Source organism: Aricia agestis, chromosome 11 (genome assembly GCF_905147365.1).
Source record: "Aricia agestis chromosome 11, ilAriAges1.1, whole genome shotgun sequence".
Taxonomy (NCBI): Eukaryota; Metazoa; Arthropoda; class Insecta; order Lepidoptera; family Lycaenidae; genus Aricia; species Aricia agestis.
Genome location: NC_056416.1, coordinates 14412736 through 14434609, shown reverse-complemented (window position 1 = coordinate 14434609; position 21874 = coordinate 14412736). Strand labels below are relative to the sequence as shown.

General features: G+C 37.4%; 1 protein-coding gene across 1 annotated transcript in view; it reads left to right on the top strand.

The window, feature by feature from the left end:
• The first annotated feature begins 1184 nt into the window (after window positions 1-1184).
• Window positions 1185-21874, top strand: part of LOC121731489 (dolichyl-diphosphooligosaccharide--protein glycosyltransferase 48 kDa subunit-like) — a 36707-nt gene continuing 16017 nt past the window's right edge. Inside the window, exons 1-9 of the mRNA XM_042120920.1 lie at window positions 1185-1370; window positions 1447-1685; window positions 2239-2481; window positions 2608-2751; window positions 2914-3075; window positions 3387-3617; window positions 4712-4862; window positions 9341-9347; window positions 10291-10381. Coding sequence (XP_041976854.1) covers window positions 1241-1370; window positions 1447-1685; window positions 2239-2481; window positions 2608-2751; window positions 2914-3075; window positions 3387-3617; window positions 4712-4862; window positions 9341-9347; window positions 10291-10381 — 1398 coding nt within the window. The 5' untranslated portion in view covers window positions 1185-1240. The remainder of the gene's footprint in view (window positions 1371-1446; window positions 1686-2238; window positions 2482-2607; window positions 2752-2913; window positions 3076-3386; window positions 3618-4711; window positions 4863-9340; window positions 9348-10290; window positions 10382-21874) is intronic.

Here is a 21874-nt window from a genome sequence, read left to right as displayed (position 1 = left end):
TCTCAATCTTCATAATTTTGAAGTCGGTACCAGTCCTATTAAGTATAATATAAGTTGCAGTTATACCTATTCTGTCAGAGAACTGTCTATTATATTGTTGAAAGCTGCATTCAATGAGTATTAGATTCATGTGACTGATCTGTGAAACCTTGATTTTATACTAGGTATGTCAAAAGATAATTATTACAAAAATAATGGTTAAAATAAGATAATATTATGTCCTTTTTAAGGTGATAAATATATAAAGGTAAATGATTTTTATTTTAGTTTTATGTTATTGTAAAATATCGATAAGCATATCGATAAATTTGATTCAAGCACTAGCGTATATGTAAAAAATTTAAATGAAAAATTTTTCTTCAAAATTTGTGTGATATAAGAACAATAGTAACTTTAGTTACGCAAAATATGAAAGTAAAAGGGAGGATTCACAATATTTTATTTGAAATAGAGAGCTAAAGACAGAATAGAGCAAAAATAAACACATCGTAGCAATTAGGACATGAAGATTAATAATTACGTGTGGAATGTATATTTTTCAGAATTATTCCTATGATTTACACTGCAATCACTCACAGCACAAGTTATTATTGTTATATATAATAGTATTTATATATAACAATAATAACTCGTCGGAAAATCGTTAAAACTTCTAAACTATCTGACTTAGAGCATTGTGATTGAAGTAAAGAATTTCTGTTTTTTTTTTTAAATAAAAAAAGCCAGTTTAATGTGCTAGATTTTTCACAAAAAGCCATTAATTAAAAAATGCATATTTTTTTTCATAAACTTCAATGGTTTTTCTATGTTTAATTCCACGAAATTTATAACAAATTGCCTGTGTAAGCGTAGTCCACAAGTTTAGATATGATAAATGAGACCTTTTTATCTTTATAGTACTGTTCAGATTAGTGTAAGTACTGGTCAGATTAGTGTGAAAGCCTGGGAAAAACTAAAATGGCATTTTACAACCGTGAGAGAAAGAAGAAATTTGTCGATACATTAAAGGATCGGACACCGGTGTCGGACACATTGTATATTATTATAATACAATCACAAGATGAATTGTGAACCATAAAAAAATTGCTCCTAGTTGCTAGTTGCTATTGCCTACTTCATTGGAAAAAATAAAAAATCTCTATGGTGAGTTCCAACTTCCACGACACACGTCAGATGAAACGTCATTGATATTGAAGCAAATTTATTGGCTTTTGAATAGGATTTTGAATTGAAAATCAAAATGAAAATAGCAATATTTTTAGGGCTAATAGCTCTATTTGCAAATGCTAATGCGGGACAGGATACTCTAGTGCTAGTCGATAATTTAAACGTACGGGAAACTCACTCTCAATTTTTCAAATCTCTGCAAGGTAAGCCACATTTTCGCCGGTAATGTCTTCAGCCTATTTCTGATGGTGTTTTATAGTTTTTGTGTTAATATTTCAGAGCGTGGCTACAATCTCAACTTCAAGTTAGCTGACGACCCAAATTTAGTGCTTTCAAAATACGGCGAATACTTGTACAAAAACTTGATTGTATTCGCACCATCGGTAGTGGAGTTTGGTGGAAACGTCGATACTGAAGCTATCACTAAGTTTATTGATGATGGTGGTAACGTACTTATCGCTGGAAACTCTGTTTCCGGGGATGTTTACAGAGAAATAGCTTCTGAATGCGGTTTTGAGGTAACTCATATTCTTATTGCTATAACTTACGCGTTTGTAATGGAAAATATTGCTTTTATGCAAATGAGCAGAACAATGTATGTTGATAGTAAAATCACCTTGTACAATATTTTGCAAAAATATAGCCTTATACAATGTATAATAAAATTTTACAATGCTCCCAAAGTGATAATGTGCATAGAAATTTTCGTAATTTTTCGGCAACGGTCGTATTTCCTGAGCGTCGGAATACGTCGCTGCAAGCGCTGTTTTAAACATAACTTTAAGAAAAACAGCGCTTTGCAGCGATATAGCAGCTCCTGACATTGCTTGGACATTACGATGGTAACGCCGCTATGGCTTTCCGGTGAGTTATAGCACTTATTCACGGACCGGCGACAGCGGACAGCCACCGGCCATATGATATTTACTTCTATTTTCTTTGAACAAGGTGCAAAATGCAATTATCATAGATTCAAGTGTTTTTGTGATTACGACAAATAGCGAAGATTTCCATGCGCATTATTAATTTGGGAGTACTGTATGTTTCTAAAGATAGTTGTTTTGTTAACAGATGGATGAAGAATCTGCTGCAGTCATTGATCACTTCAACTATGATCAGTTGGATGAGGGAGATCACACTAGGATTGTTGTTTCACCCAAGAACTTGATCAGTGCGCCCACCATTGTGGGAGTAGATAACACCAAGCCACTGCTGTTTGAGGGCACAGGCCTGATACTGGATAAGGACAACAGCCTAGTGCTGCCCATCTTGTCTGCTGACAGCACAGCTTACAGCTACAACCCTAAGAGCCAGGTCATTTTTCCAATTGTTACTAGATATTACTTATATTAATATTACTTTTATTAAACTGTCTTTTTTACCAAACCTTGTTTATATAAAAACATTAATGTTTGTTTAATAATAATTATTGGTCTATAGGTGAAGGAGTATCCTCATGCAGTGGGTAGGAAAACTGTTTTGATTGCTGCTCTCCAAGCTAGGAATAATGCGCGCATTATCTTCAGTGGATCCCTATTCTTCTTCTCTGATGAAGCCTTCAATTCTCCAGTAGCAAAAGTGCATGTAAGTTATTTATTCAATGCAGCAAATAATCAAATTATGAGCCTCAACAGATAGATGAGCAATATTATGTGTATCTGTAATTTACACAATTTTTAGCTGCTACCTGTACTTCACAAGCTTACATAATGATAATATTCTAACTTGGTAATATTTTAACTTCAGGGTGACAAGACCAAATCCCCAACATCGGGCAACAGATTGCTCGCGACACACCTGAGCCAGTGGGCGTTCGGCGAGCGCGGTCAGCTGCGCGTGCGCCGCGTGCACCACCACCGCCAGGGCGAGAAAGAGTCGTCCAACACATACACCATCACTGACACTGTGGTAAGACTCTCTTCCCCAAATTCCCAACAAAAAATTTCACTGTAATGGGGATATTATAAAATTTTGTTCTGTCCTGTCTGTCACCAGTCCCTACCAATTGTAATATTATGGGTTTTTGGGATGTATGGGACAAGATCAAAATCGAATGAAAGCACACATTTGACATTCAATTATTTTGTGCTCATATAATCACAACATATTTTTTGATATGTTCTAAATGAATTTATGCTTACCCCTCAAATGTTACTATCATGTAGCTGTCTGCAGCACATGCTTTACCCTCTAAATCATCATAACTCTTTATTTTACAGGTCTACAGAATTGAGATTGAGGAGTTGAAGAATGGTAAATGGCAGCCATTTGAAGCCAATGATGTCCAAGTGGAGTTTGTACGCATTGACCCCTTCATCCGGGCGAATCTGGAGAAGAAGCCCAATGGTGTCTACGAAGCAGTGTTCAAGGTCCCAGATGTATGGGGAGTCTACCAGTTCAAAGTTGATTATGACAGAGTTGGATTCACCAGACTTTATCATTCCACTCAAGTGAGTTCTATTTGTTATCTCTACTGTAATACTACTTAACTACAATATTGTTACATGCTAGGGTTCAAAGGATTTGGAGAGAAAGACCTGCTGGCTCTTATGAAGACTTTAATCACTAGCACTAGGTCTAATACAAAGCACTATGTCCAAAACACTAAGCACTATAATTACTGTCCTAGGTCGTAGCCAAGTTGTAGGATTCACTGGTATCACTCTTGATCACTTGTTTTTCACTCCGAGATCGCCTTCAAGATTACTCAAACTGAACTGATTCACTGGCTCACCTTCCTGCGGCTATTTATATGGGCCGAGGCGAGTCCTAGACTGTACCAGAACATTCCTTTCTAGAATGTACCCTATTTGCGTAAACAATTAGTGTGGAATATTTCTGGAAGCCTAACGCCATCTAGTATCGAGTAGGGGTTTTATTTTTTTTATTCCCCGAGTGGTTCCACAAGTTGACACTAGATGGCACTACGTGTCCGTATCCGTAACAATATTATGAATTTAGGTTGTTTATTTTACTATTTTATAATAGGGATGATGACAAGGTCAAAGATTAGTGAGTTTTGTTAATAAAATAAAGTAATCACGGTAAAAAATAAGTATTCCCAAAAATTCAGCTTAATAGCATTTGTATTTTTTTTGTTATGCGCCTTCAAAGTTGGATATTCAAGTCGAATTTTTTTAAATTAAATTTCTTAATATTTGTATACAATTCGATTTTTGTTGTCCCCCGATGCGTACAAACTACGAAAGACTGACGTCATACTTTCGTAGCACTTTGTATGGAGCGTTTCGGGCAGGTCTTTTTTTATGAGATATTTGAATTGTCATATCTTGGTGAATTTTTAAGCTATCAGAGTCACTCTTTCAACAATGTTTCTATTTTTTAACTATCTTCCAATTACCGATAAGAAAAAAAAATAGTCATCATGCCTCTTGCAAAGAGAGGTACTTAACAGTTTTTTTCATTATCACTGGTCATATATTTTGTTATCAGCAATTTTAATATAGTATTTTATAGTGTAAATAAATTTGTGTTTTAAGAGTTTCCTAAAATTTTAAATATATATTTTTTCTTTACTCTTTAGGTATCAGTGCGTCCCCTGCAGCACACTCAGTACGAGAGATTCATCCCCAGCGCCTACCCCTACTACGTGAGCGCTTTCTCCATGATGATTGGAGTGTTCCTGTTCTCTTTTGTATTCCTATATCACAAAGATGATGCTCCTAAGTCTAAGAGTGAATAATTTTTTAAATAAATTTCGCAATAGTTGTTTATGCATTTATTTTATAATTAATAAGTATGTGATTGTTTTAATTGGAATAAAAGTAACAATTTCGTAGTAAGTGTGTAGTTTAATTAGCCTTTTAACCGGCAAGGTCGGAATAATCCGACAAAATATATTTTCGTGCCCAGTGCAGTGGCACTTTGTCGAAAATATCCGACCTTGGCGAAATGGACACGAAAATGTTTGTCGGATTATTCCGACCTTGGCGGTTAAAGGGTTAACTAGTAGGTTAACTTCCTTATTTATCTCAGCTTCCAGTTTCCGCTTATGGGAGCGAGTAACCCTAAAGTGTCGATTTTATAATTCATTTTTATACTTGAAAATAAGCCCCGAATTGTTTCATTTTCTAAAATTAGATACTACATTATATTTCCGAGAATTCGATCTGAGCAAAAACACGATATCTTAAAATTTCCTCGATAGAAAAAATCACAAAGATGCATCTAATTTTCACGAATTTTTCATTTATTGCCATAACCGTGCATTGAACTAAGTTAATATTTTAACACATTGTATAAAACTCATTGAGAGATCGACCTAGCGGACCTAGTTATTGAGAAAAAACTAATTTGGCGATGAATCGGCGTCGTTCTTTTTCACCTGGCTTATGAAAAACGGGTGTGAAGAGAGAAGGACGATGTTTGATTTTTTGGGTTAGTCGTCCTCTTAAAACAGTAATTAATGACCGATAAATAATTTCTTAGGGGTGAAATGAAGGAGGCAGAATTTAGATTACAGTTATGAGATAGCATTATCCATGTTGCTGTCTTTTATCAGCTAAGAGGCGAATAGGCTTTTTCAACGTAGCGGATAAGGACAGAATTAATAGTGATAAACATAATCTTGGCCCGCCGGCTTGGTCCTGTAGTTCTGTGTGTCCTACAAGCTCCGATTGCTTGAATTGTCAATTTTGAGAAATGAATTATTTATGAAAAACATTGAAGTAATACTAATGTACTAAAGCCTATTATCTTAGTTGAAAGAAAAAGATTACAGTCATTTTGGGTAACTTTAAACCGCGGTACAACTTTGAACAATACAATAATGTATTGTTCAAAGTTAAATCGCAAGCCAAAGTTACCCAAAATGAGCGTATATCTTTTTTTTTTTATGAAATAAGGGGGCAAACGAGCAAACGGGTCACCTGTTGGAAAGCAACTTCCGTCGCCCATGGACACTCGCAGCATCAGAAGAGCTGCAAGTGCGTTGCCGGCCTTTTAAGAGGGAATAGGGGAGGGTAGGGAAAGGAAGGGAAGGGAATAAGATAGGGGATTGGGCCTCCGGTAAACTCACTCACTCGGCGAAACACAACGCAAGCGCTGTTTCACGCCGGTTTTCTGTGAGAACGAGGTATTTCTCCGGTCGAGCCGGCCCATTCGTGCCATTGGCTCTTCCACGTATAAACCCACGTACCTATCTGTACATCCATCCCAATGGTACATCCATGCGGACAGGGGCGTCTTTCCCTTAGATGCAATGTGTGCGGTGCACACGGGCGCCGCGTTCCTAGAGGCGCCGAGCGCCCGCGCCGCTCGCACTCAGCGCGCGCCCGCGCTGGCCGGCCGCCACGGCCCACGCTTTATTGACCAACGTAAAAAGAACTCCAGTTTGCAAACATTTTTGTGTAATATCCGAAGCTCTTCTTATATTTGTAGAATTACAGCAAAGCAAGGCGCGCCATGAGCGGCTCGGCTTTTGCAATATAAATATTATAATCTTTATTTTTCAACGTGAAATGAACCTTAAAACACATAAATGAAGATTATATTATTTGGTGTAATCGTGAGTGTCCTATCGCTCGTTTTTTCAAAATAGGTAGTGGGAGGATTTGGATTTAGATACAAAAAAGCACAGTGCTCTAATTTAGAATACAAACTGTGCCATGCTGGCTCTTCGGATGTAGAGAAGTTAGAGCTCTTCAATGAAATCGAATTAATACCGATGTTGTGATGATGTGACGTTTAATAAGTATAGAACATGAAATTTAAAGTAAAATTGAAGTACGCGATATAAAATTTACGTTTTGGGGTTAGGACAAGACTCAAGAGCACATCATGGTCAATACCGAAAAAAAACTTCAATCTACAAACAAATAACAATAGAGTTTGTTCGATCACTAATATACAAGATACACAGTCCCATACAAAACCTCTCGAAAATCTGTCGCCGAGTAAAAGGGTTTAAAAAAGTATACATTTATCTAAAATCAACCTTAATAATAGTTATTAAACATCTTTTTATAAAAGAATGTGCAATGTGTGTTTATAAAGCAATAAATTTTTACGAACGACGCACGCTTCAAACTAAATTCAACCATCCGCGTATATGTCTTAAAGTTTCAATTATTACAATTCCAAAAAAGCACTTCAATAATTTTACGGCCGCACTTCGCCGCTGGAATAAGGTGAAGTGAAGTATGAGCGGAGTCGAACCGTTCAACATTTTTTTTGTTGATTGTAATAATTTTAAGAATAATAATTTATAGAAATTTCTGCCTATCATTTCAATGATCTCCAAAAGTATTCGCAATTGAGATGGTTTATACCTCGTGTTGATTTATTTACAACTTAATTTTAAAATTGTTTTTTTGTTGATTTCTTAACGCAATACCAATATTTATAATACAATTGTATGAAATATATTAGGATAAAATTAATATTTACGGGTAATATGAAATTCCATCCTGTTTTTGCGTTTTAAACGTATGATTTTTACAATTGTTGAACGAGCACTAGGACATGTTTCCCAGCGGAGCGTTCGAGCACTACTAAATCGAAAGTCCACTCTTTTAGTGAGGTCGTTTTTTGCCGTGAACTGTGTATCTTGTATATTAGTGATCGAAGGTCCTCACCCTTAAGCGGCCGGACAAAGTGTACTTTTACTTTGTACCCATTTCATTTTGAGCGTGCGCGCGCTGTTTAGAGGGCGCCAGGGTAATGTTTGCACACGGGCGCCTCACGGGCTAGAGACGGCCCTGCCTGCGGAGTCCAAACGACGTAAAAATTGGACTCCAGTCTCCACCTTCATATTTAATCGCTTCAGCATTTACTCTTTCCTTTATGTTCAAAACATTAATTATACTTAGGGTACTATTCACGTTTCCTAATAAATAAATATAAAAACCGAAATAAAATTAAATTTAAAATTATTTTTTCTTAAAATGAATGATCTCATATTTGAAATATCCAAATACTGAACGCAACAGTTGAAATGGCAAAAATGGCATGCATGTCATACGGCTGACAATATTTTTACTGAAAATAATTCGTGTTATTTATCTTGCAAACGTAAAATAGCAATCTAATAAATGATTTTTTTTATAGTGGTGCCATACATTTTCTATATATAGCTAAAATTTTAGTGAAAATACAAAATATTCGTGCTATCGGTGTTGTTGAGTTTGGTGTTCCCGTAATTTTGAAATTTTATGTAAAATATCTGTTTGACGTGCAAATTTTAAGCTCGGACACAATTTTGCTTTATTATCGTTTCCTAAAAGTGAAAAAACAATACTGCCGGCCTTGCAGGGATGTGTTTACATCTCTAAATTGTCCTGTAAGTATGATGTCATTATAACGACTAGCGACTGCCATTAAAAATATATTGGCTTTGTGCCCACCCGTTTTCCTGCTGGATTTATAATTTATGTACACTTTTACGGAAACATTCATTTAGGAAAACCTGAGCACACTGGCCCCATTAGGTTATGTTTGACTGGTCCTGAGTGAAATGTTACTTGTCATGGTTGGGTTTAGATACGAGAGTATCCGAAAGTGCCTAATGTATACATCACATTAGTTATTCCAAGTGCTAATCACTCTTCCACACGATAAGCGAGCAGTCTCATTCAAATTAGCTGTAAGTTGTTAACACAGTATTAGCATACTCAGTGTTGGTGACTTATAAACAAAACTTTCTGAAGTCTGTTTTAACTGGAGCTTAAGGGAAATCATTGTCATGTGTGTCTGTAACTAATAAAAAAATATGAAAAATATTATTTTAGTAAAAATTTTATTGTTTTCTAGTATTGCTATGTGTTATGTTTGTTATAACAGGACAATTGAAATCAGCGTAACATTAATATCACTGGTGACATATGTTTATCAATTACAACATGACTGTTTTGCTACTAGTTGATTAATCTGTGATAATAATGTAACTTGTTATGTTTACTGGAATAATTATAAACAGTTAAAAGTTTGGAATCATAAACTTAATCTAAAAAAAAATTTTGTGGTTGTTTCAAATAAGACTTTTGTGGTTGTGTGAATGTGCATTTTATAGATTTAGAATGAATGTTTGTGTTACTCACATATGGCCATTACATTAAATTACATTCAGCCAATTTAGAAGAACAATGTGCTATGGCTCTACTACTGTACACGCCTCCGTGGTCTAGTGGTTAGAGCGTCGCTCTCGACTCCGGAGGTCGTGGGTTCGAATCCCGCGCTGGAAACATGTTATTTCCAAGTTTGGTTAGGACAATGCAGGCTGATCACCTGATTGTCTGACAAGTAAGATGATCCATGCGTCGGATGGGCATGTAAAAAAGTCGGTCCTTCGCCTGATCTCTCGCCAGTCGTGTCGGTCTTCCTGACTGACATGTACTGACCATTTAGTTAATTCAAAATTATAATCTTAAAGTAATACTTTAACAATAATAATGGAGGAGGAGAGAAAGAAGATCAAATAATTTCTTAATCCTTTGATTGCGGAATCTTGGAAATCTATTGTCTATTGTTTATGCGGTTGATTTTGACCGCTTGGGAGTTGACGAGTTAAACTTAAAAACGAATAATGCTTTTTGGATATCACTGGTTACCTCAGAGTCAAGCAGTGAAACATTCTTGTTACAATTTTTGTTAGAAAGTTTATATTTTTGTTTAGAATTACTTTAAGACGCATCTGTGTAATTGATGTCGCAGGTGCATTCACTGTCACTCAAACTATCTTTTAAATGTATGGATTATTACTAGATTTCAAATCTTTTTCATCTAAATATAAACTATGTAGACTCCTATTTAAATGTTAAATATCTGAATGACCGAGCTTTGCTCAGTATAAAAATCCTAAGTGTTAAAAGCGAGCAGAGTAGCAAGAAACATGGAAACATTTAAATTTTATACACATACGAAACACAATTTCAATCATACATGAATTTGTTAAGTTTATTAAAATTTTATTTTATTATTGGGTAAAATTCATTGAAACGGAGTATAATAGAATGTTAAATATTCAGACCTACTGGCTTTTGGTATCAATTTGAGAAACGGTACCAACTGCATGATAACTCCCACTGTTCTCGAAATACGAATCTAATAATAACCCGATGACAAATGTAATTTTATAGCAAACTAATTGAGTGTTATTTTCAGTAGTGTGCCAGCCAAAATGGATGCGTCGCGGCGGCAACGCACACACACCAAGGCTACTGCGGAGGAGCAGGCCCTGGACCAGATTGCCAGAGAGGTACGTACTGTGCCTTATAATGTTTATTATATACCCTGTTCATTTACAAACAAAACGATGTTAACTTTATGGAGTAATAGTCGTTGCAACTCCATGAGGCCAAAATTCGTTTGGCGCGCGGGAACAGTACATTTTTCCGGGATAAAAGTATCCTATGTTTTTCCTGAAATTCAAAATATCTCCATACCATTTTTCAGCGAAATCGGTTCAGCTCATTAAGCGTGAAGAGGTAACAGACAAACAGACAGACAGACAAGCACACTTTCACATTTATAATATTAGTATGTACTATGGATGTACTATGGATGGATGGATGGATGGATGGCGTCGACAACGCTGTTCGCTGCGTGTTCGCCACGCATACGCTGCGAAGTGCGAATTCGCGACGAGCTCGCTGCGCAATTCGCCTTCTAAGCCGCCTTCTAATCGCTCGCATCTCGCTAGTCGCTAGTGAGATGGGGGCTAGGGCCTTAATGTTAGTGTTTTCTACATACCATTTCTTATTATAATATGCGAATAATAATATGATATTAATTAATTATATTAACACTACACTCTTCAGTCGTCAATCGTGAAATAATAATTGTTACTGAAGGTAAAATTCTGATAGCGTGAATATCGCTCTCTTATCACTATTGTGACGGTTTTTGCAATTATTATTATTAGCAATTGGTATCAATAATTTATATTTTTCATTGTAGGTGGATACACCGGATAGTGATGTAGAATTAAACCGGTAATTGTTAAATAATTAAATCAGTATAATTACGGATTTCTACACCTTGATTTTTATCCGACTTCAAGAGGCGAAATTATTATTTCAGGGGTGTGTTCGAGAACCCTTTTATAACCAGTTTTTGGACACAAACTACCAGCCCTATTGTCTTTAGGAACTGATTAAAACGTACTAAAAGTTTCCCGCAAATCCATACCCTGGATCCGAAGGTACCGAAAGTGCTGTTCGGTACCTTCGGATCCATGGTATAACCTGGTGCAAATCTTACTTTTTGGTAGCATTTACCTCGAATGCTTCAGAAAAAATTGAAATCACTATATGTTTTCATACAAATTTCAAGGAGTCCCCTCGATTCTTCCAGGATCCCATCATCAGATCACCACTTTTGTGAACATGGTACCAAATTTGAGTTAAACCCTATACAACACAAAAAGAATTTTGAAAATCGGATCACAAACGGCTGAGTTATCGTTGAACATACAAAAAAAAGATACATACAGCCGAACGTGTAACCTCCTCCTTTTTGGAAGTCGGTAAAAAAATGCTCCAGTAGTTCGTGAGATAAGCCCATTCAAATAATTTGACTAGTTTTTTTCCACATTTTCCTCTATTTCTTCGCTCCTATTAGTCTTAGCATGATAAAATATAGCCTATAGCCTTTCTCGATAAATGGGCTATTTAACACTGAAAGAATTTTTCAAATTGGATCAGTAGTTCCTGAGATTAGCGCGTTCGAATAAGCCCTTTCAAGTAATTTTCCCAATTTTTTCCACATTTTTCTCTATTTCTCCGCTCTCATTAGTCTTAGCATGATAAAATATAGTCTATAGCCTTTCTCGATAAATGGGCTGTCTAACACTGAAAGAACTTTTCAAATCCGACCAGTAGTTCCTGAGATTAGCGCGTTCAAATAAGCCCTTTCAAATAATTTCTCCCGTTTTATTCACACTTTTCTCTATTTCTTCTCTCCTATTAGTCTTAGCGCAATAAAATATAACCTATAGCCTTTCTCAATAAATAGGCTATCTAACACTGAAATAATTTTTCAAATCGGACCAGTAGTTCCTGAGATTAGCGCGTTCAAACAAACAAACTAACAAACTCTTCCGCTTTATAATATTAAGTATAGATTATGTATGGATAGTAGGTACTTACATAAAACATAGGGACTATACAGGCCTAGTTAGGTTAGGGTAAGGTCCTATCGACCTGTGCCGTCTGTGGCCTACTTTCCACCCGGGAGTCAACGTCCTGGGCCCTAAATCGATACTATTAAACCTACACCACCCCGCGCTCCTGGAGAGAAACGGGTTCATTTTATTGGGATTTGTTTCGTAATATACGGTTTTTAATGTCCCCGTATTTTATGTAGGTACCCGGCTCCGTAGACCGTGATACTTACCCCATTAGTCCCTTACTATTGATAGAGACTTAGTTGTTTAATGTTTTGTCCTCTGATACGTAAAAAGGCCCTTGAAGGACAACAATAACATTGCATTACTATTACGCGTGCGTATTCGTATCGGTCTCTGGCTTCTGGAATCTGGACACTGGGCAGAATCATTTATGGCTAAAATAGTTACTTATTTTAAAATATATGCCCTAAGTTGAGTTTTCCTATCAGTAATGACTTGGCCTTGTCTTGTGCTTTAAATGGGTGTCGCGTGATCGTGACTGTTGCCTCTTCTAGATGTATTACTATTAAGTGCATTCATTGGTTTCGTCTATTATTTCCTTACTGTAGAGCTTGTTTATTTATTTTCTAATAAGTGTCTGACAGGCCGGTAAGTAATCAAATGGTCTCTAGACTTGACTGCCACTTTGTTTGCTCATAAATGCTTTGCTCGGGAATCGCAAAAACTATCCTGTATCCATGCATGGATACAGGCCATGGCCTTTCCCTGGGCTCTACACCAAATTCCATCCAAACTTGTTTAGCTATTGTGACGTGATAGTGTGGTGTAGTGAACCTTAGGATAAACCTACGCGTCCAAAGCGACTGCGAAGCGGTAGCGTCTACCGCGCGAGGTATTATAATAATAGATTATGTATGGATAACAAATTACACTTCAAACTGGATCAGTATATGGACCCGAGGTACCGCGTTGGCGTTGGGTCTGTGACGTCAGCGCATCGATCCGTCTGCCTCCACCTCCGACGCCTCCCGTCTGGCTGATGCAACTCCGGGGGAGGGACGCGAAATATCTGCACCCGCCTCCTGGGACCACATATTAGTTCTGTTGTAAATAGTTATACGATAATGCAGTTTTGATATGGTTTTGATGGTGTTTATAGGATGAAACTGCAAACTGTATTCTCAATAAATAAAAACATCAAACGCGATCTGAATTCTGATTAGTAAAAACTCCAGAAATAAATCATGATTCCTATTTTGCTACTGGATCATCTGAACTGGACCGAAACTAAATTAAAGTTGGACTAAAATAGTAGAGGTGTACTGTGCAATAAGATGATGTAGCCACGTATACCTGCTATGTCTCTCTTGGATGATTTGCATTGCTAAAGTGATAAAAATCAAGCGATAGTATTGAATATGGTAGCTTTTCCTAACCGGATCTTGTCTGCTTTCCCATCCTGCAGTTTCTCTTTCCTTTTGCCGATAACTCGTTTTCCCTAATGCGAACAGGATATTGGAACTTAGAACTTAGAAGTCGTTGGCAGGAACTTGTATCACAAACAACAATCTGCAGAAACGATATGTTATGTAATCCTTAAAAAAATAATATCCAAAATGTATGCATACGGCCTACTCAAAGACTATAAAAGACCTTTACCTCATCCTTGATACTCAGCTTCCAAACCTTTCTTTTATGTTGTAAAGAATTTCTGTAAGAAATCCTTTACCAGTATAGAGACTTTTTCGCTTCGAAGCAAAGTCTCAAGTTTCAGTGCTACATGCACTTGACACCACAAGCGCCCTGACAAAGACGACGACCCTAATCCATCGATCCTAAGTCTAAACCTAAGGTTCTATAATCTAGACTTAGCTTAAATAACGAAGCCGTGAGTGTTTTAGGATACAGGTAATCTTCTTGTCATCCTTGGCATTTTAGGCATCCATTACACGCTCACGCAAGCGACAGTCAAATTCGTCAATCATGAATTATGTTTGACTGATGGTGACTGATGGACTGACGAATGGTATTAGACGCCTAGACGGTCACTCAATTCTCTTCAGTTTTATGTCAGTCAAAGTAAAAATTTTCAAAGGTATACGTTTCTAATTTTTTTCCTATTTTGTCAGATGTGACAACACTCAATCAAAATTCGTGACTGATGATTGCATGAAACAAAAATGAAAATATCCAGATTTTCGTCAATCAACTTCATGCAACCGTCTGTCACGCTCTTACACGGTAGGTTATCCATCAGTTACAGCCATGACTGTGGTAAAACTGACAGCAAAACCTACCGTGTAATGGATGCCTAACACACAAATGGTAGAGCTGGCCTGATAAGATCAGAGTAAGTGCATCAAGCTTCTGCTTCTGTTTTATAAACGTTTGCATTAACGGAAACCTTAAAGCATTTGTAATCTCATAAAAATGGTCTTAATGTTGTGACTGGCATCGGAACGTTTACTACCAAATGCCACCAGTCGTCCGCGTACGTTGCTGGCGATCTTCCACATACCAAATCCTACTCATTCATACACAGGTGCTCACAGCTGAAATATTACTCTTTTTGTGAATGAAATATCTCTAATATATAAAAATAAGTCGGGTTTTCCTTCCTGACGCTATAACTCCAGAACGCACGAACCGATTTCCACGGTTTTGCGTTCGTTGGAAAGGTCTCGGGCTCTGTGAGGTCTATAGAAAAAAAAATCAGAAAAAACTTCAAGAGAAAAGCAGGAAAACAAGGAAAATCATTTTATGGCAAAACAACATTTGCCGGGACAGCTAGTCTGGTATATTAGAAACACTGAAGTATATTAGCAGCGTCTTCGTGTTTTAGGTAGTAGGTAACACGTAGGCTGAAACATGCGAGCAGCGAACGCCTCTCAGTAGTCAGTTCTCACATACGATCATTAACCTACAAATATTTTAACTAGAATTTAGAACATCACTTAATGAATGCCTAGCTCAAATACCTTCTTGAGCATAGTCGCAAAGGAGTTGAGATATTTCAGGACTTTATGTCGTTCTGAATATCTCCTCTATCTCAAGCGCAGTTGACAGTAGGTAAAGAAGATTTGCTCTCATAAAATAATAAGCAAAATAGACGTTGCTGCTTATTAGTTATTATAAATTCATACATTAAATTAATTATAGTTGCCCTAGATAAAGATTGCGATGTTGAATAGAAAATAGACGAGTATAGAGCTAAAAATAGAGGTGGTGGTACTGCAGCGGGGCTAAAATGGTCGCTTTGAAGAATCATGATATGAATCATAATATGATTCATTTTTCTAAAATCGCAAAATGCAACTCTGCTTGCAATTTATTTCTGTATTTTTGTACTGATTTGACATTTGTCAGTTTGACAGTTTTGACAATTCATTTGCCGAATTGATTGAGAGGAATTGCTAAATGTGACCATTTTAGCCCCGCAGGGCTCGTAGCAAACTTACTTCGTGTACATTGCACGCATTACTTGGTCAGTTTTCAGACTGTATTTTCTTTACATAGCTCTATATGGAAGAAAAAGATGATCCAGTGGTATATTACTTGCAGATGTTTTAAAAAAGTGCACAATACCGAGGACTCTATTCTCTTTGCTTATCCTGTCTCAATTTCTGGTGTTTTGTTGAAAAATTATTAGTGTATATAGAAGGGTCAAATCTAAATACATAATGTACGAATCTGTTCCGCTTTCGCCAAAATGGCTGCATCATTCGAGCTTTCTCCATAATGTGCGGCGATTATGGTTCATACTTCCCACACGATAAGATCTAATAACTATTTGTTGCTTTCTTCTGGCACCGAATTTTACTAAGTACCCATTTATGGTTTATCAAACTAGTACGAAGTTTTAATACTATATTTCGTCTTACTAGGTATATGATTACTAGACTAGAATATCAGGAGATATTAGTCCTAGACGAAAAAGTTAATATCTACTTGCGGTTTCCATCAGAATTTATATTTGATTCTGATAATATCCTAGTCTAGTGACTTTACATCTGCTCTAGTAGCGTCCACAACTTACTTATTGCATATCATGCCAAAATAACAATTAGACAACTCAACTGTTCGTTAAATATCCACCTCATTAAAATGAACACCAACCAAAGTTTTATACAGTTAATACAGCTATGTTAACTTAATTGGTTACTAAGTTTTAAAAGTAAAGTTCGTGAAGCGCGAAGATTGTTATCATTTCACAGTATTTAAACATAACATTTAACAGTTTATGTCTCGTAGTAACCTATTTAGATTTCAAAAAATTATATCTTAGATTTAAGTTGAAATTGCGAAGGCTGTTTGGGAGGCAGTGGGGGCGGAGCGGAGGGCGGGCGGGCGGCGAGGGGAGGGGCCGCGCGCGTCAACGACCGCACTCAGTCTACCGCCGCCGCACCTCCTGCATGCTGCACTCTGCACGCTCAGCACATTTCACAACGGCCTCTCTGTACGTGCTTCGTAGTATCACGCGCGTGACAGTGGTCATGTTCGGACAGTATTAGTGTCAGGATGGTGCGCCTTGGGTTGGCGATGGTGGTGGGGGTGGCGCCGGCGATCGTCTCCTGGTGGCGCGGCCCGCCCTCGCCGCTGCAGAGTCCCTGCCTGGGCAAGAGACAGTTCTGGCCTCAACGGTCACCTTCCATATCTGATTGCCTGGAGAGCAGCGACGAGGAGTCCGCCAGATCCGTCGTCTGCCATGTCCGACCTAAAGCAGTGAGTAAATTTGTTGTATTTGGTTTCTTAAAGTTATGTAGAGTCTGGACTCTGGAGACGTGCGTGATGTAGATTGTAGAGTTGCTACGTATGTAACTTATGGATGAAAGAAATCGCTGTTACTGTACTGCCTACTGCCTCGGCTATGTGTTTAAGCATATTAAAATATTGTAGTGTCTATTGTTTATACGCTACATTTCATTTTACTGCATCTTCATTCGAAGGAATTATTGTTTTGTATTCCATTATGCGGCGGCGTGGTGCATCGAAATAAATTATATCCATGCAGTCAGACTGGGGACGGCCCCATAATCTAATTTTTCAGAAGTTATTTGTAGCCTCCCTCAGGATCACCATGCGTCTATATTTAGAAAACCTTGGGATTAATAATTGGCTCGGGATATACGTCTGTCGTTTATGGTGACGAGACGGTCGATTTGTCTCCCAGGAAATAATTGGAAGAAGTTTATAGTCCTGTTGGGCATGAATTATGAGAGGCATTTTATAATGCGCATTATAGCAGCGTGCAGCCGCCTAACAGGAAAATGGTTCTTTAGAAGATTGTATGGTTCCGGTGCACGGTGATGTTATTGTTCGCATAAAGCTACAGATTTCTAAAGGCTGCAAGTCTATTTTAGACGATAGAAATTCCTGGTATCGGCCGGTCGATGCTTGTCTTTGGAGATGTTTATATGTGACAAGATTGTCACTGATGATTATTGATGACGTTCAAGATACGTATTGATTGATGATCATAGCAGCTGATGCCGATAGTAATTACCTCATTCCGCATCTTTTGTACACTGCAGCCTCGTAAATGTGTTCGTGCGATATCGTCAGTTGCATAATCCTGACTCGGCAGAATACGAATGCTGCTGGTAATGCTAAGCAGTAAGCAGCTACCTATAATACGCCTGTTATATAAATTCACTCTCGTTTCGCACCTATCGTCGACAAAGAGAAATTGCCATTATAATATGGACATTGGACAGTCATTCGGCAGTATACAATAATCATCGTTATGTCACAAATTAAACATTACTCTTAAGGAAAACCGCTCTACATTACTTTTCATAATAATCTCTTAAATTACTAATTTTATGAAAGGGCCCATGTTGTCTGCTGCTGGACATAGGTCTCAATGTAAGTCCCCAATTCCTCTTGTTCCAGGATTTCTATTACTATTTAGAATGTATAATAATTAAAAATTAATAATGCACAATACTAATAACTGTGGGGTCTTCTTTGACTGCAATCTTGACCTCTCTAAAAGATATTTTATTTTATTCGTATAAACTGTAAAAACATATAAAGTATTGTATTTTACAAGAAACTAACAGTACAGAGCTGTTCATTATATTATTATTTAAATATTATTTACCAGTTGCCATAATATTGCTTCTTTTGTGATTTTAATTTAAATATAAGTAAGTGAAAGGCAAGAGTCGTCTTCGAAAATCTTCGAAAACTTATATAAAATGTATTATGCAAAATGTGTCGAAGCCCAGCGTGCAAATCGGCAGGTTTTTGTAGGTCACGTAAAAACTGGTTCCACGTCAAAACATTCGGACAATAAAGTCGAAATCGTTTGTTGTGCAAGGAAACAGTTTCTACCCCGGTTTTCATTGTATCGTTTAGTTACAATTTTTGGTCCGTGTACTGTTTCACCAAGGAAACAATGAAATCATTAAATGATTTGAGATTTACTAATCTTTTTCGTCATTCAATTATGCGTCCAAGATGCACTGTACAGTGTACATCCAAATAAGGAAGATTCCATTTGTTCGAATCAGCCGACATAGCGCATAACTTAGATCCGTGCGTGCGTGCTGCTCTTGTTGTGCTACAAAGAAATTGGCATCTCGCGAAATATGCGCGCTATAATTAAACCGCACGGTTATGATAATATGATAATCTCAGTAGCCAGTACCGATACCGATGTAGATCGGCGATCGTTCACCTTTGTTATTACGAAAGCGTGTCTCATCGCTCACGTGCTCGCACGCATATGTGCGGCAAATGTCAGGATATTTAAGTACCCCGGCCGCGCGGCGCTGCGGACGCGCGACTGACATGCGTCGCCGAGACCAGACGATTTAGTGATGTAGATATGAGCCGGGATGTAGAATTTGTCTTTTCATGTTCGTCTGAATCTTGAATTTGATAAGAAACGTCTTGAATCGCTGTTAATTGGTATCTAAATGGAGAGCTGAATGTACCACACATTTGTAGATTTATATAGTTTTGGACTAATGAGTATTGCAGTACGTCTTAAGTGCAGGGAGATCAATAGATTATTTCTTGATCCTGTCTTTCAAGCTGATGAATGTTAACTATCATTTTCGCTGAGCATAGGTAATTTTTTCAATGAAACCAGTAGTGTCGCGACGACAAGTCGTCTCCTGCTGTGTCGGCAGACGGTCGCAGGCAGCGTGCGCGCAGGCTGCGCGTGCACCTGAGTTCCGTTGATCTCGTACAGTTAGCGGCGCGCTATCTGCCAGTAGTTCCGCGTGCTCAGCGCGCCCTGACCAGTGTTTGCGCGCGCCCCGCACCGAGAGCTGGTCTGTGTCGTTCCCTCTCAATGTTATTAATTTATCATCGAAGGGGAAGTTGTAACGTAATATTTTACCAGATACTAAGAGTGTCATTCAGAAATTAAGCTATGTTTCGCCAAGGACCAGTTTTGTTACCCGTATAGAAAAAGCCTGTAAAGATATCGCCTAGATAATAATTAGAGTTATCTAAAACCTTTAATTATTGTTTACTCTTTTCCTTATTTAGTACTAGCTGTTACCCGCGACTTCGTCTACGTCAACAAAATGTTAAATACATAGGTAAAAAATAAAAAAAGTAAAAAAATGTCCTCTCCCTTTTTGGAAGTCGGTTAAAAAGTAGCCTAAGTTACTCCTTATTACACCAGCTATCTGCCAATAAAAGTCCCGTCAAAATCGGTCCAGCCATTTCGGAGATTAGCCGGAACAAACAGACAGACATACAGACAGACAAAAATTCTAAAAATTGATATTTTGGTATAAGTACCGTATAAATATTCATATGCATGTAGTAAAAAACGGTTACTTTAATATTACAAACAGACACTGCAATTTTATTTATACGTATAGATTGTTGTGAGAGCATGGCCTGCTAACCTAATTTAATTCTAGATCCTTGCCAGACGTTCGTGAGACCCAACAGAATTAGCAAGCCACTCGTGTCCCCAGACAACATTTGGCACATTAATCATCACCATATTTAGAATGTGAGTCAGAACGGCCCCTGAGACTTAACCGAACCTCTTAGGTTAAATTATTCCAAATATTGCGAAATAAAATTTTAAATACTTATGCAGTGTGCTACATTTTGTTATGAAATCGGAGTAAAATGTAACCTTCCAAGTTCCAGAGTATTCAGCGTATTCAGCGTATTCATATTATTTAGCCATGTCTATTAAAATAATAAAAATAAGTTTTGCTGTTATTACTTATCAAACACATGCTGAATGGTGTCCTTGTGATAACATAGCGCGATATGGGATGTCGCAATTTAGTTTAAAAATACGTTTAGCATCAGGACCTACTTGTTAATATGTAGTAAGAAGTACCTCTACTGCCTCTAAAGTCGTAATAGTGAGATAAATCTAATGTAGTGACGAGACTGATCGATAGCTACTAGTCTCGGAACTCAACGACTAACGAATAGTAGTAGCTGGCTATCATCCTCTTGACTTTCAAGTGTTTACTAATTCATGGTATCAAACAAAGAAGGTAACGTAGTCGAAACTTCTGCAACAATTTCGCAGATTAAAATATAGTTGTGACAATAATTTGGTTGATCCCAAATTTAAAGTCGAGCTACCAAAAAATGTAACAAAAAATTCTCGGGCTTTGCTGTTCAGCTTTCACATTTTATTGTATAATTAATTTATACTCAACTAGAAGCTAGGAAATGTTAGCATGCAGACGTGACATTTTACCAAACTTTAATATTCAAGAGTCAAAACTATTATAGCAAAAACTTCGTACGTGATCACGTGCTTGCACGGCAGTTCCTAACAAGAGGTTGTTGTAATTATACCCGTGCAGTGGAAATATGGGAAATTGCATTTCGTTTGCGCTACATATAGAGCCTATTAAGTAATCAACGCGACCCTGACATAGCTCCACCGCCCAGGGTCGCTGATGCGCCAAATGAAAATGTATTTTACAACCGAGGGATAGGATTTAAAATGGAATGACTTGATGTGCATCCATTTCCACTTGCGTCATCATCATCATTATCCTTTAGTTGCATGTTATGACGTTTATTACAACGATTGTTCATACCGCTTGTCTTTTTGGGAAGTTGCTAACAATATTAATCAAGTGCTAGAACTGCTAGAGTATTGGAATCCAATAATTGGATGTATCGAAATTGTACATTACGTCATCGGCCTCTGTTATTAGTTACTACTTATTTAGCTTTCATTGTAGGTAGAGGCAGATGAAGATGATGACAGCAATGACTGCATCATCAGACAATAGCTCCCTTGCCGCTATGTAAATAAACAACATTGTTGTTAATGCGTACAATGAACGTGTTTGATCTGCGGTTCACAAGAAATCCGACAAACATTGCGTAGCTTTGTATACAAAATTTTCGGAAAGTATTTGAATTTATATTTTCTTCCAAAGTGTTTGCATTTGTACTTTCTACTTAGTGACGACGGTCGACTCATGGTCATGAACTTTGGTAGAGTTAAACTTGCGGAAATGTAGAGTAAGTACTTAATATTTCCTAAATAAAATTTTAAAGTATACTTAATCCTAGCTCCATATACGAATGCGGAAATCGGACTTTATAATATGGTTTGATAAATATTTTATATGCACTTCGCATATCCGCTTCCCCTCCGGTGCGCCG